The sequence below is a fragment of the Pleurodeles waltl genome, chromosome 3_1, assembly GCF_031143425.1.
Source record: "Pleurodeles waltl isolate 20211129_DDA chromosome 3_1, aPleWal1.hap1.20221129, whole genome shotgun sequence".
Lineage (NCBI taxonomy): Eukaryota > Metazoa > Chordata > Amphibia > Caudata > Salamandridae > Pleurodeles > Pleurodeles waltl.
The window spans coordinates 670,591,936-670,606,270 of NC_090440.1; the positions used below are offsets into that span (position 1 = coordinate 670,591,936).

A 14,335-nucleotide genomic window follows, 5' to 3' on the forward strand; every position below is an offset into this window, starting at 1 on the left:
TTCCATAGGATATAATGGACTCGTAATACGGCTGGTGGTAAATCCGTCACTTTTCCATCACTTTTGGGACGGATTAACACCTCCTCCAAAGTTAGAATAACCCCCTATGTCTCTTATGTAATAGCATGATAAGTGACATTTGCAAAAGTGACAACCTTGTGCAAATAAAAATAAAGTCTTACATTAATAACTAAGTTAAGAACATCCTATGTGAAAGGCTCCGACTTAATAAAGCAGATGTGACATTTTGAAAACGAAATTCTTTTCACTCCTACTGAAAGGCAGAGAAGACTTTGGCAGAGATAATGGGTACCGTTATTCAGGGGTTGGAGCAATATGCCTTATTATAAATCTACTCTGAATGGTTTCATAAGAGTGTTATGGAAATCCTTTAAAAAATGGTATCGGAATTATGAAGCATCATTTGGGAGGCAGATGTTGGTCAGTGACGGTAGACCTGGAATTGGTCAAGATGTTCAAGATGTTTAAAAAAGGAATTAGAAAAAGTGAATATCTTCTAAGTACAACCAATAACAGAAATTCAGTAACTTTCATTTAACATGGTTCTATGCATTATTATATTAATATTCTATCAAGAAACATGCATGATTTATTAGTTGCACAATTAAATATCTAAATTGTTACAATGTTGCATCTCACTCAAAAATTGACTTGGAAGAGCAAAAGATACCCCAAGACAGGACTGGGAAAGGATATATCACAGTAGTGAAAAACATTATGGCCCTCATTATGACTTTGACGGTCTTCAGACCACCAAATTTGGGTGCTGGCTGCTATACGCCACTACTGGCAGTCTAGTGGAGCTTGCTCCGTCGCCGCCGCCACGTCACCACAACACCACACCCAGTGTTACTACATTGTAGATGGCATGGCGGTGTTGTGTTGGTAGGGCGCTGGTGGTGGAGGAAGCGTCATAGACCCCGTTCATGACCAGACAACCACCGCGACCACCAGGTAAGGTGATCGACCGATGGGGGTGGGTGAGTGTAGGCAGGGGGTGTTGTGTTGTGTGCGTGAATGGGGTGGTGTGAATGGGGTGGTGGGTAGTGCTGTGTGTGTTTGTGTGCAAGTGTTTGTGTGCAAGTGTCTGTGTGCTTGTGTGAATGCATGTATGCGGGGGAGTATGTGTGCGTGTATGCAAGGCGTGAGGGGTGTCGCGCATGTGTGTGTGAATGAGTGAGCTTAGATATGTGCATGCATGTGTGGTGTGTGATTGCATGGATGGGTCGGGGTACGGAACGGGGATCAGGTGGGGCGTGGGGTACAGAACAGGGATCGGGGGTGTCGCTGCTTAAGGGGTGGGGGACCTTCTGATGGGGTCAGTGGTGTGGGGGCTCCTACATGGAGGGGGGAGTTGGGGAGTCCTGTAGCGGTGACAGGAATGAGTATTCCTGTCGCCAGGATCCTTGCCACCAGGCATTTCGAGGCAGGGCTGCCGCCATGGAATCACTGGCAGTAAGGATACTCAGAATACCGTGGATGGTGTTAGGTGGACCACCGGGTCAAAGGTGGTCAACCTTCGGCCAGGCGGTCCCACCCCCCTGGCGGTACAGGTGGTGAACTGGCTTTGATGCAGCTAGTTCACTTGTGATGTCATAATTTGGCGGTACTGCACCGCCACGCTGTCGGCGGTCTGGCCGCCACCGCCGGTGTGGCGGGGCAGGACCGCCAGGGTAGGACCGCCAGGGTCATATTGACCCCCTATGTGTTATGCTTGTTTGGCCACCACACCATTAGCCAATTACCTTCCCTCCTGGTATTACGGATTTCAGCTGTCATATGTAAGTGAGTGGCATGAAACAACAGATCAAATTCCATACCTATGATTTTTCTTGCAGTCACGTGTCTGGCCTGTGTTACCGTTTTTAGTAAATTTGTCAATTAGTCAAGTTGTGGGTAATGTAGTCACCTTTGCTGGATGCTCCAAAAAACCTGACTCCGGTTTAAAGCTTTCTTGCTATGCCTGCGAGTGTGGCTTGTAGGGCAATTGTGTTGGTATTTAGTAGGTGTCCTTTTGTCTAACGTGTGTGAGTATGCGTATGCATCCGATGGGTCCGTATGTTAGGCATAGCTCTAGTGGTTGTTAGTAAGCCCCATGGATGGTATAGGTCTTAAAGCATTCTGTATAGCCTAGAAAAGCTATTTTCAAGATGCTCCAACCAGTAAATGCCATTGAGGGGCAGCCTGTTTTCTTTATTTACATCCATGACTGGAAATCTGCCTTAACCACTAAATACTATTGGGCAATAAACATCATTGCATGCACAAACGTCTTTACAATGTTTTGATCAGTGGGGTAAATGAGGCACCTTGTACTGTTTACATTGAAAAGCACTCAATAAATTGAAATAGCCTTTTTATTGGTTTCCATTTGAGGTATTCTATTTGGACCAGTCAAAGATTTATACACATCGGTGTAAACATTCGTCAAAGACAGAGGTCATTTTAATCACCGGAATTTAACATGACCTGCATGTGGAAATATTTCTATAAATAATGTCCATCATCACACTTATTTCTCCTTGAAAGTGAGATTTCCCTACATGATATTTGGTCTGATGTGTGTCACAGATAACATTATCTATGATGAGGAGGAATAAAACTTTGAATGGAAGCTTTTTATGCAGTATAAATAAGTTCAAATCCTACCGAGAATTACAGGCTTTTGGACTTAATGTATACATATGTTTCACTTGAGGAAGTACTCGAACAAGAGTGTATCTGTCAAAATCGGTGACCTATTTATGCACTCCTTATAAATTGAATTGCTAGTATATGAGAGACAGTGCATTGGAATAAAAAAAAAAGCTTACAATAGGTCAGGGGTTTTCAATTACACTGACATAATTGTTACAATTGGATTTGATCAAAAACTCTGTGAACCACTGCATATTTTGCGATTAACCAGACTGATTTAAGTTGACAGTTTATTTTCCTTAGAAGGTTTCTTTGGATATTAACATGGCACTGCACAATAATGAATGTGTCCCCTGTGCAGGTAGCACATGGTGCCTTTGTCCTTCCAGGTATAACAGGTTACAGTGCAAAGTGCCCCATGCAAATGATGGCATTTTCCTTACATGTATGTATGCTTCTATTACAGAAGAATATGTACAGGCAAAGAGATGTCATGGGGATAGGCTGAATTTCCACTCATTTAGAGAGAAAAAGTGAGAGTGAATGAGAAGGAGACAAGGGAGAGACAGAGAGAGACAAACAGTGAAAGTGAGCAATTATGCAACTTTGAGAGGCTTTATCCAGCGGGCTTCTGGAGCAGCCACATGCGAGAGCAACAGGGTCTCTTGTGTGCATAGGCATACTGCACACCATGCCAAGGAGACAGTCTGATGTTCACCATTAAATAGGAAAGCAGTTTGGACCTCCACCCAAACTTGTTGAGGTTACCATCAAATGCCTGTGTGATGCCTCACACACATGTACTCACTAGACAGCATATTGCCACACGTCTCAATAACTGTCTGTAGTACCCTCCTTTGTGATTGGGCAGTTAGTGTTAGCCCATTCTCGGGCACACCACAGCATGTGCCCTGTTCATTAATTCAGTTTGAAATCCCAGGCATCCAGATATTTGAAACAACCAAGGTACAAATAGTTTATTGAACAGCTAACCCTTCTGGCCCTTGTGACATAATAAGGGCATAAAGGACCACATTATGGTCCTGATTTTTCTTCCAATTTCCTTTATGAAATTATAAATATGAAATCCAAAATAAAATGTAGGGTGTTTTTTACTTACCTTTCATAAAGTTTTTTCAGTTGGATACTCTTTTTACCACAGATAACTCACTTCGCACCAGATCAAATTTGGAGAATTTTGCAGCGGTAGTATTACATTCAGACTGGTGGCTCTGTTTGACTCCGCGCTGACTCCATACTGCCCCGGAACGGATGGAGCAGAGACGCATAAGAATGTCAGTCAGCTTCTAGTCTCCTTCCCTTTCCACAGCCTCAGACATGAAGCATGAACAATTGTTGTTAACAATGTACTGATTAACAACTATGAACCTTTTAAATGTTAATAAGGTCAGTCCGCAAAATGGGGCGGTGGGATGGTAATAAGAAATCTGGGCTTAGATACAGTATCCCACCAGGAAGAGTGTTATCAAACGTAAGTACTTTGATCTTCTGATGGATAGTTCTAACCGCAGATTCCTCACCTTAGAACAGACAACAAAGCAGTACCTGACCAAGATGGAGGGTCTCTGGAGGGAGATCTGACCAAAACATCTTGCAGAACTGAACAGGTGTAGTGTTGTTCTTGTCGGACCTGGCTGTCAAGTCAGTAGTGCTTTGTGAACGTATACAAGGATGGCTATGTCGCACCCTGGCAGTTATCAAGAAGAGGTAGCCCTTGCACCAACGCAGCTATAGCGGTGTTTGTCGAGGAGGAATGGGCTCTCAGGCCTTCCAGGGGTTTGTTGCTTCCTGAGCAATGCAAAGCAGATCTTGATGCAGAGTACTATCAACCTTGACAGGGTCCTTCTTTTATTATTTTTTGTTGCAGTTTTATATAGCATGATCTCAACCCGGAAGCACTGAAGCATTTGCCATGAGAACCGGTTATAATACCCAAGTTAGTATTCATTTTTTAGGCACGGAGAGATTAAGTGATTTGCCCAGAATCACAAGATGTTGAGCCAACACCAAGACTCAAACCTGGTTTCCCAGTTTGGAAGGGAACATATGGGCAGGACCACTGGATTTATGCGGCAGGGAAGGGACAAATTATGCATCAGGGTTGAGTAAATTATGCAGCAAGAAAAGGCAAATTATGTGGCATAATGGGCTTTGTTTGGGCACTGCTTACACCTCATTAGTACCAGTTTAACACCCACATATTGCCATAACAAACAGAAAGGTGACCAGACAAGCTTGGCTAAGTAACTTCTGAACCATTTGAGATACAAACAACCTTTTTTTGTTAAAATCTGAAGATTATGCAGCTAATGATGAATCGTGTGGAAAATGTGGTAAATCTATAACTATGCTAAAACGCTGCGGCCACACAATCGCATAATTGCAGAGGCCCTGCATATCTGACAAACCATTAATAAATCTCATCACAACAGATGACTTAAACAAACAGAGGTGGTCCAACAAACAAACAAAGAAAGGCCCAACAAATAACAGTTTATAGTGACTACTTACAGGTCTTGCTGGGCTAAAGACAAAGTAATGCGCCACTGCTTTGCCTGGAAGAGGTCAGTGTTCCACACGAGGTTACAAACTTGTTTAGTGTCCAGCATAGATGGATTTCATGGAGGGGTGACTGGTGGCGAAGATCCAAAACTCAAGATGGCAAATCGAATGCAGTCAAATGCCTCCACTCGATCTCCACACATAGAAGTGTAAGTTGCGGGGTCTGGGTGGAGGATCCTAACCTATTGCTAAGGCAGGAGATACTCCCGAAACAGTAGTCTGATTGGAGGGCAGATGCCCATGCACAGGAGTTTCAGGTACCACACTCTCCTGGCCCAATGTGGACCACATAGATTGGACTGGCATCTGTTCATCTTGAGCTTCAGAACTCAGAGGTAGAGGTGGGAAAGTGTACAGGAGTCCTTTGCTCCATTACAGCCAGAAGGCGTCTTGATAGTGGCAAAAGGATCTGGCCAGTTTTCTCCACAATAATTGAATATGCCCGCACTACCTTGGGATGTTCTATGCCAGACATCTGCTCTGATATTCAGTGTCCTTGCTTACGTGGCTCGCAACCATAATAATGTGCAGCCACTACGGGCACTTCCTCAGACACAAAGCCGCCTACCACAAAACCCAGGACACCACTCCACCTGGGATGTTGCATACCACATGGCAGTGGAGTTGTCCATGAGAACCTGCACCAGCATTCCGCTGATGGACGGAAGGGAAACCTTCAGGACTGATGGAAGGTCTGTAGCTCCAGTAGAAAAATGTGGAGCTGGCCCTCCACTCGAGACAAGTGATCTCCATCTTCCCATTTGATCTCCCCCAATACTATAGCCATGTGTTCATCACTCATTATGGCGGAGGAAAAGCCATTAGTGGTTTCAGGAACGGCCCCTTGACCTGGACCAGGACCGTGACTTAGAGAGGGAGTTGAACATGAATGAAGTCCACAACTACTTCTTGTTTTGTGAGCGACATAGGACTTTGTGATCTGGTTTCGAATCACCTTCAGTTGCATTGGGGTGCATTTATCAAACAACTCTGAATCGTGTCCAGAACCCAGGCACCAAAGGCACACCTCATACAGGTCTGTGACTGCCAACTGCTTCCTGCAGTCGCGTCATGGCTTGAATCCTATTGTTTTCAGTGGGGGATATCCTTCCTTACTACACTGACCAAGATTCATTTAGGATCATCAAAAGAAGGTCAAGGTGGAAGCAGAGTTCTGGATCCGTGCCGGAAGGTGCAGAAAGAAAGGAAGTAGGATCAGTGTGCAGGTGTGGCAACAGTGTGCAACTCCGTTCTGTCTCTTCCATGGTGATAGCAAATCAACGTGCCACCTGTAAGCATGCAGGAGCGCTGCTCCAAAATGAACCAGTCTGGTGCCTGAGGGATATTCTAGGATGAAGAATCTGCTCACTTATCAGAAATGGCTACTCACGCAGTAAGGGAAAAGTCTAGTCACAGTTAAAATGAAATGTAAAAGTATTTGGGGTGGTCAAAGGAAAAAGCTGAGTGGCACTTAAACTATGAGAAATAATCTTTCCAATCCTTTTGGTAGGCCCAGAGTAACAAGTCTTCCATCTTATGAGAGAAAACAAAATATGTAAGATGTCCAATAGGTGTGGTATTTGATCGATATTTTATTTTTGTAGTTTTGATGGTGAAAAGGCTACTCATGCAATTTGGTTGCACCTTACCACCAAAACCTACATAAAACTGTTCATAATGTTGAAACAGTCTGTTAATAAAAAAAAGAGGCACATTAACTGCCCAGTGCGTAATCTTACCTTATTTAGTCCCTCCATGACCACATGGGGTAGGTGTTCATTCAACATCGCCGGGGAAATGATCACTTCCTCAAAGGCCTTGTTATCTCCCCAGATGGCAAAGTAGGTGGGTTCCTCCTGCTCACAGAAACTGAGGGGTCAGGAAAGGGTGGGGGGTCAGGGAAGGGATGTGAAGAGAAGGAAGAGTAATTGAGAAACAGTGAGACAGAGAGAGACCAGGGAGAGTAGTCGATGTAATGGATGAGTAAAGAGGGAAGAACAAATGAGTAACTTCAAGCACTTGAGAAGTAAGGGGAGTGGGGTGGTAAATGAAGAATGGGCCCAGATAGAGGCATGGGAACAGAAACATCCATGGAATTCATGAGAAGTAAAGTGAAGAACAGCAAACAGAGTAATGGTGACGTGGAAATTCATGGAATGATAAGAAGGTAAGAGTTCAAAGATTGGACAAGGATTGAAGAAAGGAAAGGGCACATTGAAAGAAAGGGGATATTTATGGAATAGATCAGAAGATAAGATGGGACAAAGAAATGAAGGTCATGGAAGGGATGAGAAGAGTAGGAAAAGTGAAAGAGGAAGCTGTGAGATGGAGATGTGGCGAGGTAGTTCCAAGGAAATAATGAGAAGAAAAGAGGAGCCCAGATTATTAATGGGAAGACAGGAGGGTCATGCAAGGAGTGAGGAAAGGGTAAGGATTAGGAATGGGGACAGAGATAGAGTGACAAGGAGAGTAGAGACCATAGAAGGGCTGGTAAGAGAAGGTTAAGATAAAGGTGGAATTGGTGAGACAGACAAGGGATAGATGGAGGTCCATGGAATGAAGGGTGAAGGGGAGATGAGGCATGTGACCGACAGAAATGCATGGAGAGTGAAGTTCATATTAAAAGTACGAGGGGGAGATTGAATGAGGAACAAGAAAGAGAAATTAAGAAAGGGAAGTCTATGGGAGGAATGAGAAAGAGAGATAGGTGTGAGTGAATAGGAGCAGATGGAAAAAGAGGAGTTCACAGTAGGGAAAAATGGGCATGGGATGAGGAGGTGAAAGTCCAATGGAAGTAACAGAATAAGAAAAGAGACAGCAAGGAACAGCCTGAGGAGTCATGGAAGCAATGAAACATGGGAAGACCAAACAAAGAAGAATCAAGAAAAAGATATGGGAAAGAAAATCAAAAGATTGGGAGAGAAGTCCATTGGTGGAATGGGAAGATAATAAGCAAAGCAACATGTATTTGAAGGAAAGACAAAATTGAGAACTGTCACATGTGCAGCCTTTTGTATTTCAGGTTCTGTCAGAGCCTCCTGATGTTACTAGAGAGAGAATGATCTAGTGCCTATACCCACCCTACTGATTATGGACAACCTAGTTTCCCTTTAAACTTTCATCTACTCTCCAATAAATCCATTACATCACGCCATAGACCAAAAAGACCACAGGAGGCATCTCTACAGCTCTCAAAGTAGACTGTCACAACTTCAATTAGTAGTAGAGTATGCAACAGACAAGAACACACTGCCACAAAGGTGCACACACCAATAAGGGTTTTGGGTAAGCAGTCAGTTTATTTTCCAACTTTCCCCTTCTACAATCCAGTCACTTCCCAGTATCACACCTGGTAATAACCAGGGACCTCTTCACTCTCAGATGCTCTTACTCCTTTATTGTCACTCACCAGCACTGCTCCTCTGGGTGATTGTGCACCACATGTATGATGCGTCCAGGGGGATAGAGTGGGGTACTGGCAGAAAGAGCAATGGTAAGGTCACTCGGGTGAGTCCAGAGCCGGTTACTGGGAACGGTGATCCCCTCACACTCATCTGGAAGCTCCGACTTGGGAATACACTTGGTCCCACCTAGAATAATTCTCCACTGTGGAAATAAACAGCAATAAATATTGAGAGAGGAAGATGGAAGAAGAAAGAAGAATTTAGTGCAGCAAATGATAAAGGTAGGCACTGCCGTCAAGAGTGACACCCCGCCCAACATCACAACACCACTGGCTACTTTCACTGTGTACTGCAAGCCACCGCTACACATATCCACCAAAAAAGCTTTTGTCGTCGTCACCTTGGCATGTAGTTATAGGGGAACTGCAGCGGTCGCCACCCTTTATAAAGTGAGACCCTGATGGTTTCAGAACAAATACTATAGAAGAGGAGAGATGCTGCAGAAGAAGTGATCCTCTCAGTGAGGGACAAAAGCTTATGTTGGTCTAACCCCTCTACAGATAGATGGACACCACCACAGGATGTGTGACTAGGAGCCATGAAGAACTAGTTACTTACATTCGGTAACATACTTTCTGGTGCATACTCTAACTGTGGATCCCTCACCTAAGAATAGTTTGAAGGCACTAGATTGGATCTGGAAACTTTTCTTCAGCAATGCTCCCACATGCTGCTAGAGGGTGCTGCCATGTGATTTACCACTGCCCCCGAAGTGACAGAGCGGATCCACCTCTTAGCACCAATATCAATTTATTATTTCCCTTACTGTTTTGCGTAAACAATTGTTGGTACCAGTGTGGTAGTCTCTTACTTGGGTCCTTTTGAAATATTAAAAAGAAGCCACTCTATAAAACAGGGAAGTGAGAGGGCAGTGAGGAATATGCGGTTAGATAGTGTTTCCACCAGAAAGATTATATACCGAAAATAAATAACTGGTTCTTCTGATGGATACTTATGACAGCAGACTACTCGCCTTAGAATGGACATTAAAACAGTACCTCCCTACGTAGATGGTCTGTGGAGTGAACTTAGACCAAACATCCCTGCAGGACCTAGCGGTGAAGTGACCTTAATGCGGGACCTGGCCATGAAGTCAATAGTGCTTTGTGAGCATATGCACCGACTACCACGTTGCAGACTGGAAGATATCAAGAACAGGAACCCCTTGCCAATGTAGTGGGGTAAAGGCCATGGTTGTGGTGGAATCGGCTTTTAGGACTTCCAATGGTTGCTTTGTGGCCACAGCATAACAGAACTTGATGGAAAGTATTATTCACCTCGACAGCGCCCTCCTCTGGAAAGTCTTCTCTTTCTTCGCTCAAGAGAACCCCACAAAAAGCTAATCGTCCACACAGTGTTCCTTGGTTCAATCAATGCAAAAGCTGAAAGTCTTTTTTGGATGCAGCAAGTGGAGTCTATTCTCCTCTTTCGAGAGGTGAGAGGGTGCAAAGAACACAGACAGGGTGATGGACTGCCCTAGGCAGAAGGGAGTAACAACTTTTGACAATAATCCCGCCAGAGTCCTCAGCATTAACTTTTCCAGAAAATAAGTAGTCTATGGCAGTTTCATTGAAAGTGCCCAAAGTTCGCTCATGTGACCAGTGCCCATAATTTTGAAAAGGAATATAGTCAGGAGAAGCAATGAGCAACTATCCATTGGCTCGAAGCAACTATCCATTGGCTCGAAGGACATACACATGAGAATGTCAAAAAAAAGTTAAAGTCCCACTGTGGCATCACAAACAGCTTGGGGGGGGATCATATGTGTTAAAACTTTAATAAATGTAATCACAAAAGGTAATCTTTAACAATGCCCACTGCAAGGGCTTGCTGAGCTAAAGATGAAACAAACAAAAAGACATCTGACAGCACTTCTTGCAATGGATCGATTGTATGAGCACCACACTAGGCCATAAATTTGTCCCAGGGCGAAGCACAAATGGAGTTTGTGGAAGGTTTTATGGCGGCAAGAATGACATCCACCACCTCAAGTGGAAAGCCAAAAGCAGTCATTTGTCACCGCTCAATCTCCATGCTTATAGGTAGCACAGATTTGAGTGACGGACCCTGCACACTGTTGCTGCGACAGATGATCCTCCCGAAGTGGTAGTCTGATTGGATGACAGATGCTCATGCCCAGAATTTTCAGGTTCAACACTCTCCTGGGCCAATCCAGAGCCACTACAATGGCTTGGGCCAGGTCGTTCTCGACCTTTTTCAGAACTCGGGCAGGAGAGGCAGGCATACGAAGGTGTACAGGAGTCCCATGCTTCATTTGAGCTGAAATGCATCTCCTAGCGAATGTTCTAGCAGAAACTCCAAACACACAAAACATTCGGTATTTCGCTTTATCGATGGGGGCGAAAAGATCTAGCCTGGGTCCTCCCCACTGCTGAAAGATGCTCTACATCACCTTTCGATGTAGATACCAATATTATCTACTAGAAACCACCAGCTTAACTCGTTCACTCAGGCATTTAGGGACCTTGCCAGGTGGCACACAATCAGGGAAATGCCCTGGTGCGCCAAACAATTCCAGAGATGCTCAGCTTCCTGGCTCAGGAACTCACTCCACCCCATTTGTTGCAGTCCCAGATGGCAGTGGACTTGTCTATGACAACCTACACAGACCTCATCTTGATGTACGTCAGGAAGGCCAGACAAATGGCCTGAAACTCCAAGAGACTAATGTGGAGGCGAGCTTCTGTTGGGAGATCAAAGTCCTCTAACCCCTCATCTCCCCAAATAACCTCTCCAGCTCAGCCGGTACGCATCTGTTACCACCATCAACTATGGGTGAAGATGGAAGAGGAGCATATCACTGGACCAATTTCATTTTATAAGCCAACACTGCAGATATTGAGCTGACTCCACCGAAAGCTGGATGACATCCATCAGGTTTCCATTATGCTCAGCCCACTGGAACTTCCGATTCCATTGCAAAACCTGCATAAGCCACCTGGCATTGCAGACAAGGAGGATGCAGGCGGCTAAGCAACCAATGAACCCTCGGAGATGCTGTCACTAGGATTGAGGCCCAAGGCTGAAACATCACAATCACAGCCTGAATGTCCTGGACTCGTAGGGATGAAGGTAAGGCTCAGAATGCACTGCGTCCGCAACAGCTCCAATGGATAGAAGCTTCTGCGAGTGAGTCAGGTGCACCTTTGACTTGTTGACAGTGGACCACAATGATTTCAGGAAGCTCAGCATTGTCAGGACGTCGTCTATGACTGACTGGGCAATCCTGTCTTCAACAGTCAGTGGCCGAGAGTATCCCTGATCTATGAAGATGGACTGTGATCACCGCTTTTGTGAATACCTCAGGCTGAAATGGAGCAGAGCAAACAAAAAATGCTGCTGGCCCAGCATATTCTGGAGGTAATGTCTGTGGGACTGCAGGATGGGTATATTAAAATATACGTCCTGCAGGTCCAAGGAAACAATCTAGTTGCAGGGGGTTCAGGCCAGGCAGGTGTGGGCGAGTGTGAACATTTTTAATTCAGAGGTCACATATCTAAAATAGGCTAAAGAACCCTGTCCTTTTTTGGCACAACGAAATACAGAGAGTAAAAACCCTCTCCTCTTTCAGGCTCTGGTACCCTTCTGACAGCTTATTTCGAGAATAACATGTGACATCTGCAGAAGAATGTAGAGGTGCTCTCATGAAATTCTCTCTGATATGTGGTGTAGGAAGCTGGCTCTTTATACAGTGGACCAAAAAGAGGTACACTGTGCAAAGAGTCCAGGCAAACCCCAAAGGTATCACAGACGAACTAATGAAACTCAAATGCACTCTTTTGTGGTAGTATGGGTCGGCAGTTTGGCATATCAGAGGGTAGTGCTAAGCATGTAAGGCACACACATAGGCAGTAAGTGAGACACATACTCAATAAAGGAATCTGACACCATTTTATAACAATAACGCATACTTTTATATAAATTTAGATACCAAGATCACTGGAATCAGGTGAGTACTTTTCAAGATAGGAATTTTTAGAGTTCTCAAAAGTTGACAGTGCATTTTTCTGCGGCTGCAATTCTACACTAGGGAGAGAAAACATACATGGCAAACAGGTACTTCACAGCAACTTACAGGACCAATCTTCTGGACTGAAGGTGAGTATGGGGCAGGGTTCTAGGCCGCACCAGCAGATTACCTCGGGCAGCATTGCGGCGGGTGGGTGCAGTTCAGGATTCTGTCTTGTCACAAAGATGCTGCAGGGGTGGACTGAGAGTCCAGTACTGGTGAACCATCGAGGTGGTTCATTTTTTGCAATGCTTGGGGACACCAGTGGTACGGTTCTCCTCAGTACGGGGCAACCAGGTGGTTTGGACTGCAGGGTTTACCGTGACCAGTGGTGGTCGCAGTGGAGGGGGCCTAAAGAAACAGGCTTCAGGTGTGGACTGGGGGTCCCGTCCGACCAAATCAACAAATGGGCTCAGGTCTCACAAGCCAGGGGGACAGGACATAGGGACACCAGTAGTCCTCTTCCCCTCGGTCTGGGGTGTCCGGGTGCAGAGGTGCAGTGGACCGTCGGGTCTCCGTCACTGGAGGCAGTTGCAGTGAAACAGGGTCTGCAGAAAGAGGCTGCAGACACCGTTGGGAAGTCCATTGTGGGTGAAGTCAAGGTGAGCTTTATCTCTGGAGGGCCTAGGAACCATATTGACACCGTTGGCACACTTCAGCTTGGGCTAGGTGGCTCGGGTGCAGTGGTGATGTGCGGTGCCAGATTTTTGGCAGTCCCTGTTATTGCAGTTCTTTCTCGGGTTGCCTGCAGATGCAGGGAAGCAGCTCCTCTGCTCCAAGGAAGTTCTATTTGACAATTTGTGAAGCACTGGCAGCTATTCTAGTTTCTTGGATGCTGCAGCAGCACAACAGGTCAGTTGCTGCTCAAGGGTTAGGTGCAGCTGGCAGGGGTGGCGCTGAGTCCATTGTGCTCCTCGGTTCTCAGGTCAGCAGGTTTCATGTCCACTCCTTCTTTTGTGTCCAGCGAAGATCTGATTTCCTGGTATCAGGGGGTCCCCTAAGTAATCAATTTAGGTGACGTTAAGGGGAGTGAATGGTAGAAGCCAAGGGGCTACTTACCCTTGGGTTCACTACACCCCCTAAATGACCGCTTCCTATGGGGAGTGGGCATCACCCTGTCTCAGAATTCCTAATTCCACCTCACGCAATATGGCAGAATTCCTGAGGCTGTGTTTAGTTTAGGCTGGTCATCCTAGGGGTGTGCCCAGCCTGGAAATGCAACATGCCTCCTGCATAGCTAATTTTCCTGCCTGTCCAGGTGCCAAAGGGCCCTGGGGCATGGAGGTCGGCTTTTCCCTCTGAGGAAGGCCAGATCTGCATACCAAAAGTGGTGGGCTTTTTTGAAGCCTCCTGCCTTAGAATGCAGATTTGTAGGTCATCCTGTTGGGAGAGGTGTGTGACACCCCTGCCAGAGCAAGCTTTGTTTCTGACCTGCAGAGAGAAAAGGCTCTCACTCTTGGGGGGTCTGAACCTCGTCTGTCGGTGGCAGGCTGGCTAAAACTAGTCACTTAGTCCACCAGCGGTTGGTAAGTTTTCAGGGGACCCCCTTTAAGGTGCCCTCTGTGTGCATGTATTAATAAACCTCCCACTGGCATCAGTG

The 14,335-nt window shown here is 45.5% G+C and overlaps 1 protein-coding gene across 1 annotated transcript in view; it reads right to left on the reverse strand.

Moving 5' to 3' along the window:
• Positions 1–14,335, reverse strand: part of DAGLA (diacylglycerol lipase alpha) — a 258,639-nt gene that overhangs the window by 20,872 nt on the left and 223,432 nt on the right. Inside the window, exons 17-18 of the mRNA XM_069223236.1 lie at positions 8,651–8,847; positions 6,981–7,110 (exon numbers count right to left, since the gene is read on the reverse strand). Of these exons, the coding sequence (XP_069079337.1) occupies positions 6,981–7,110; positions 8,651–8,847 (327 nt within the window). The remainder of the gene's footprint in view (positions 1–6,980; positions 7,111–8,650; positions 8,848–14,335) is intronic.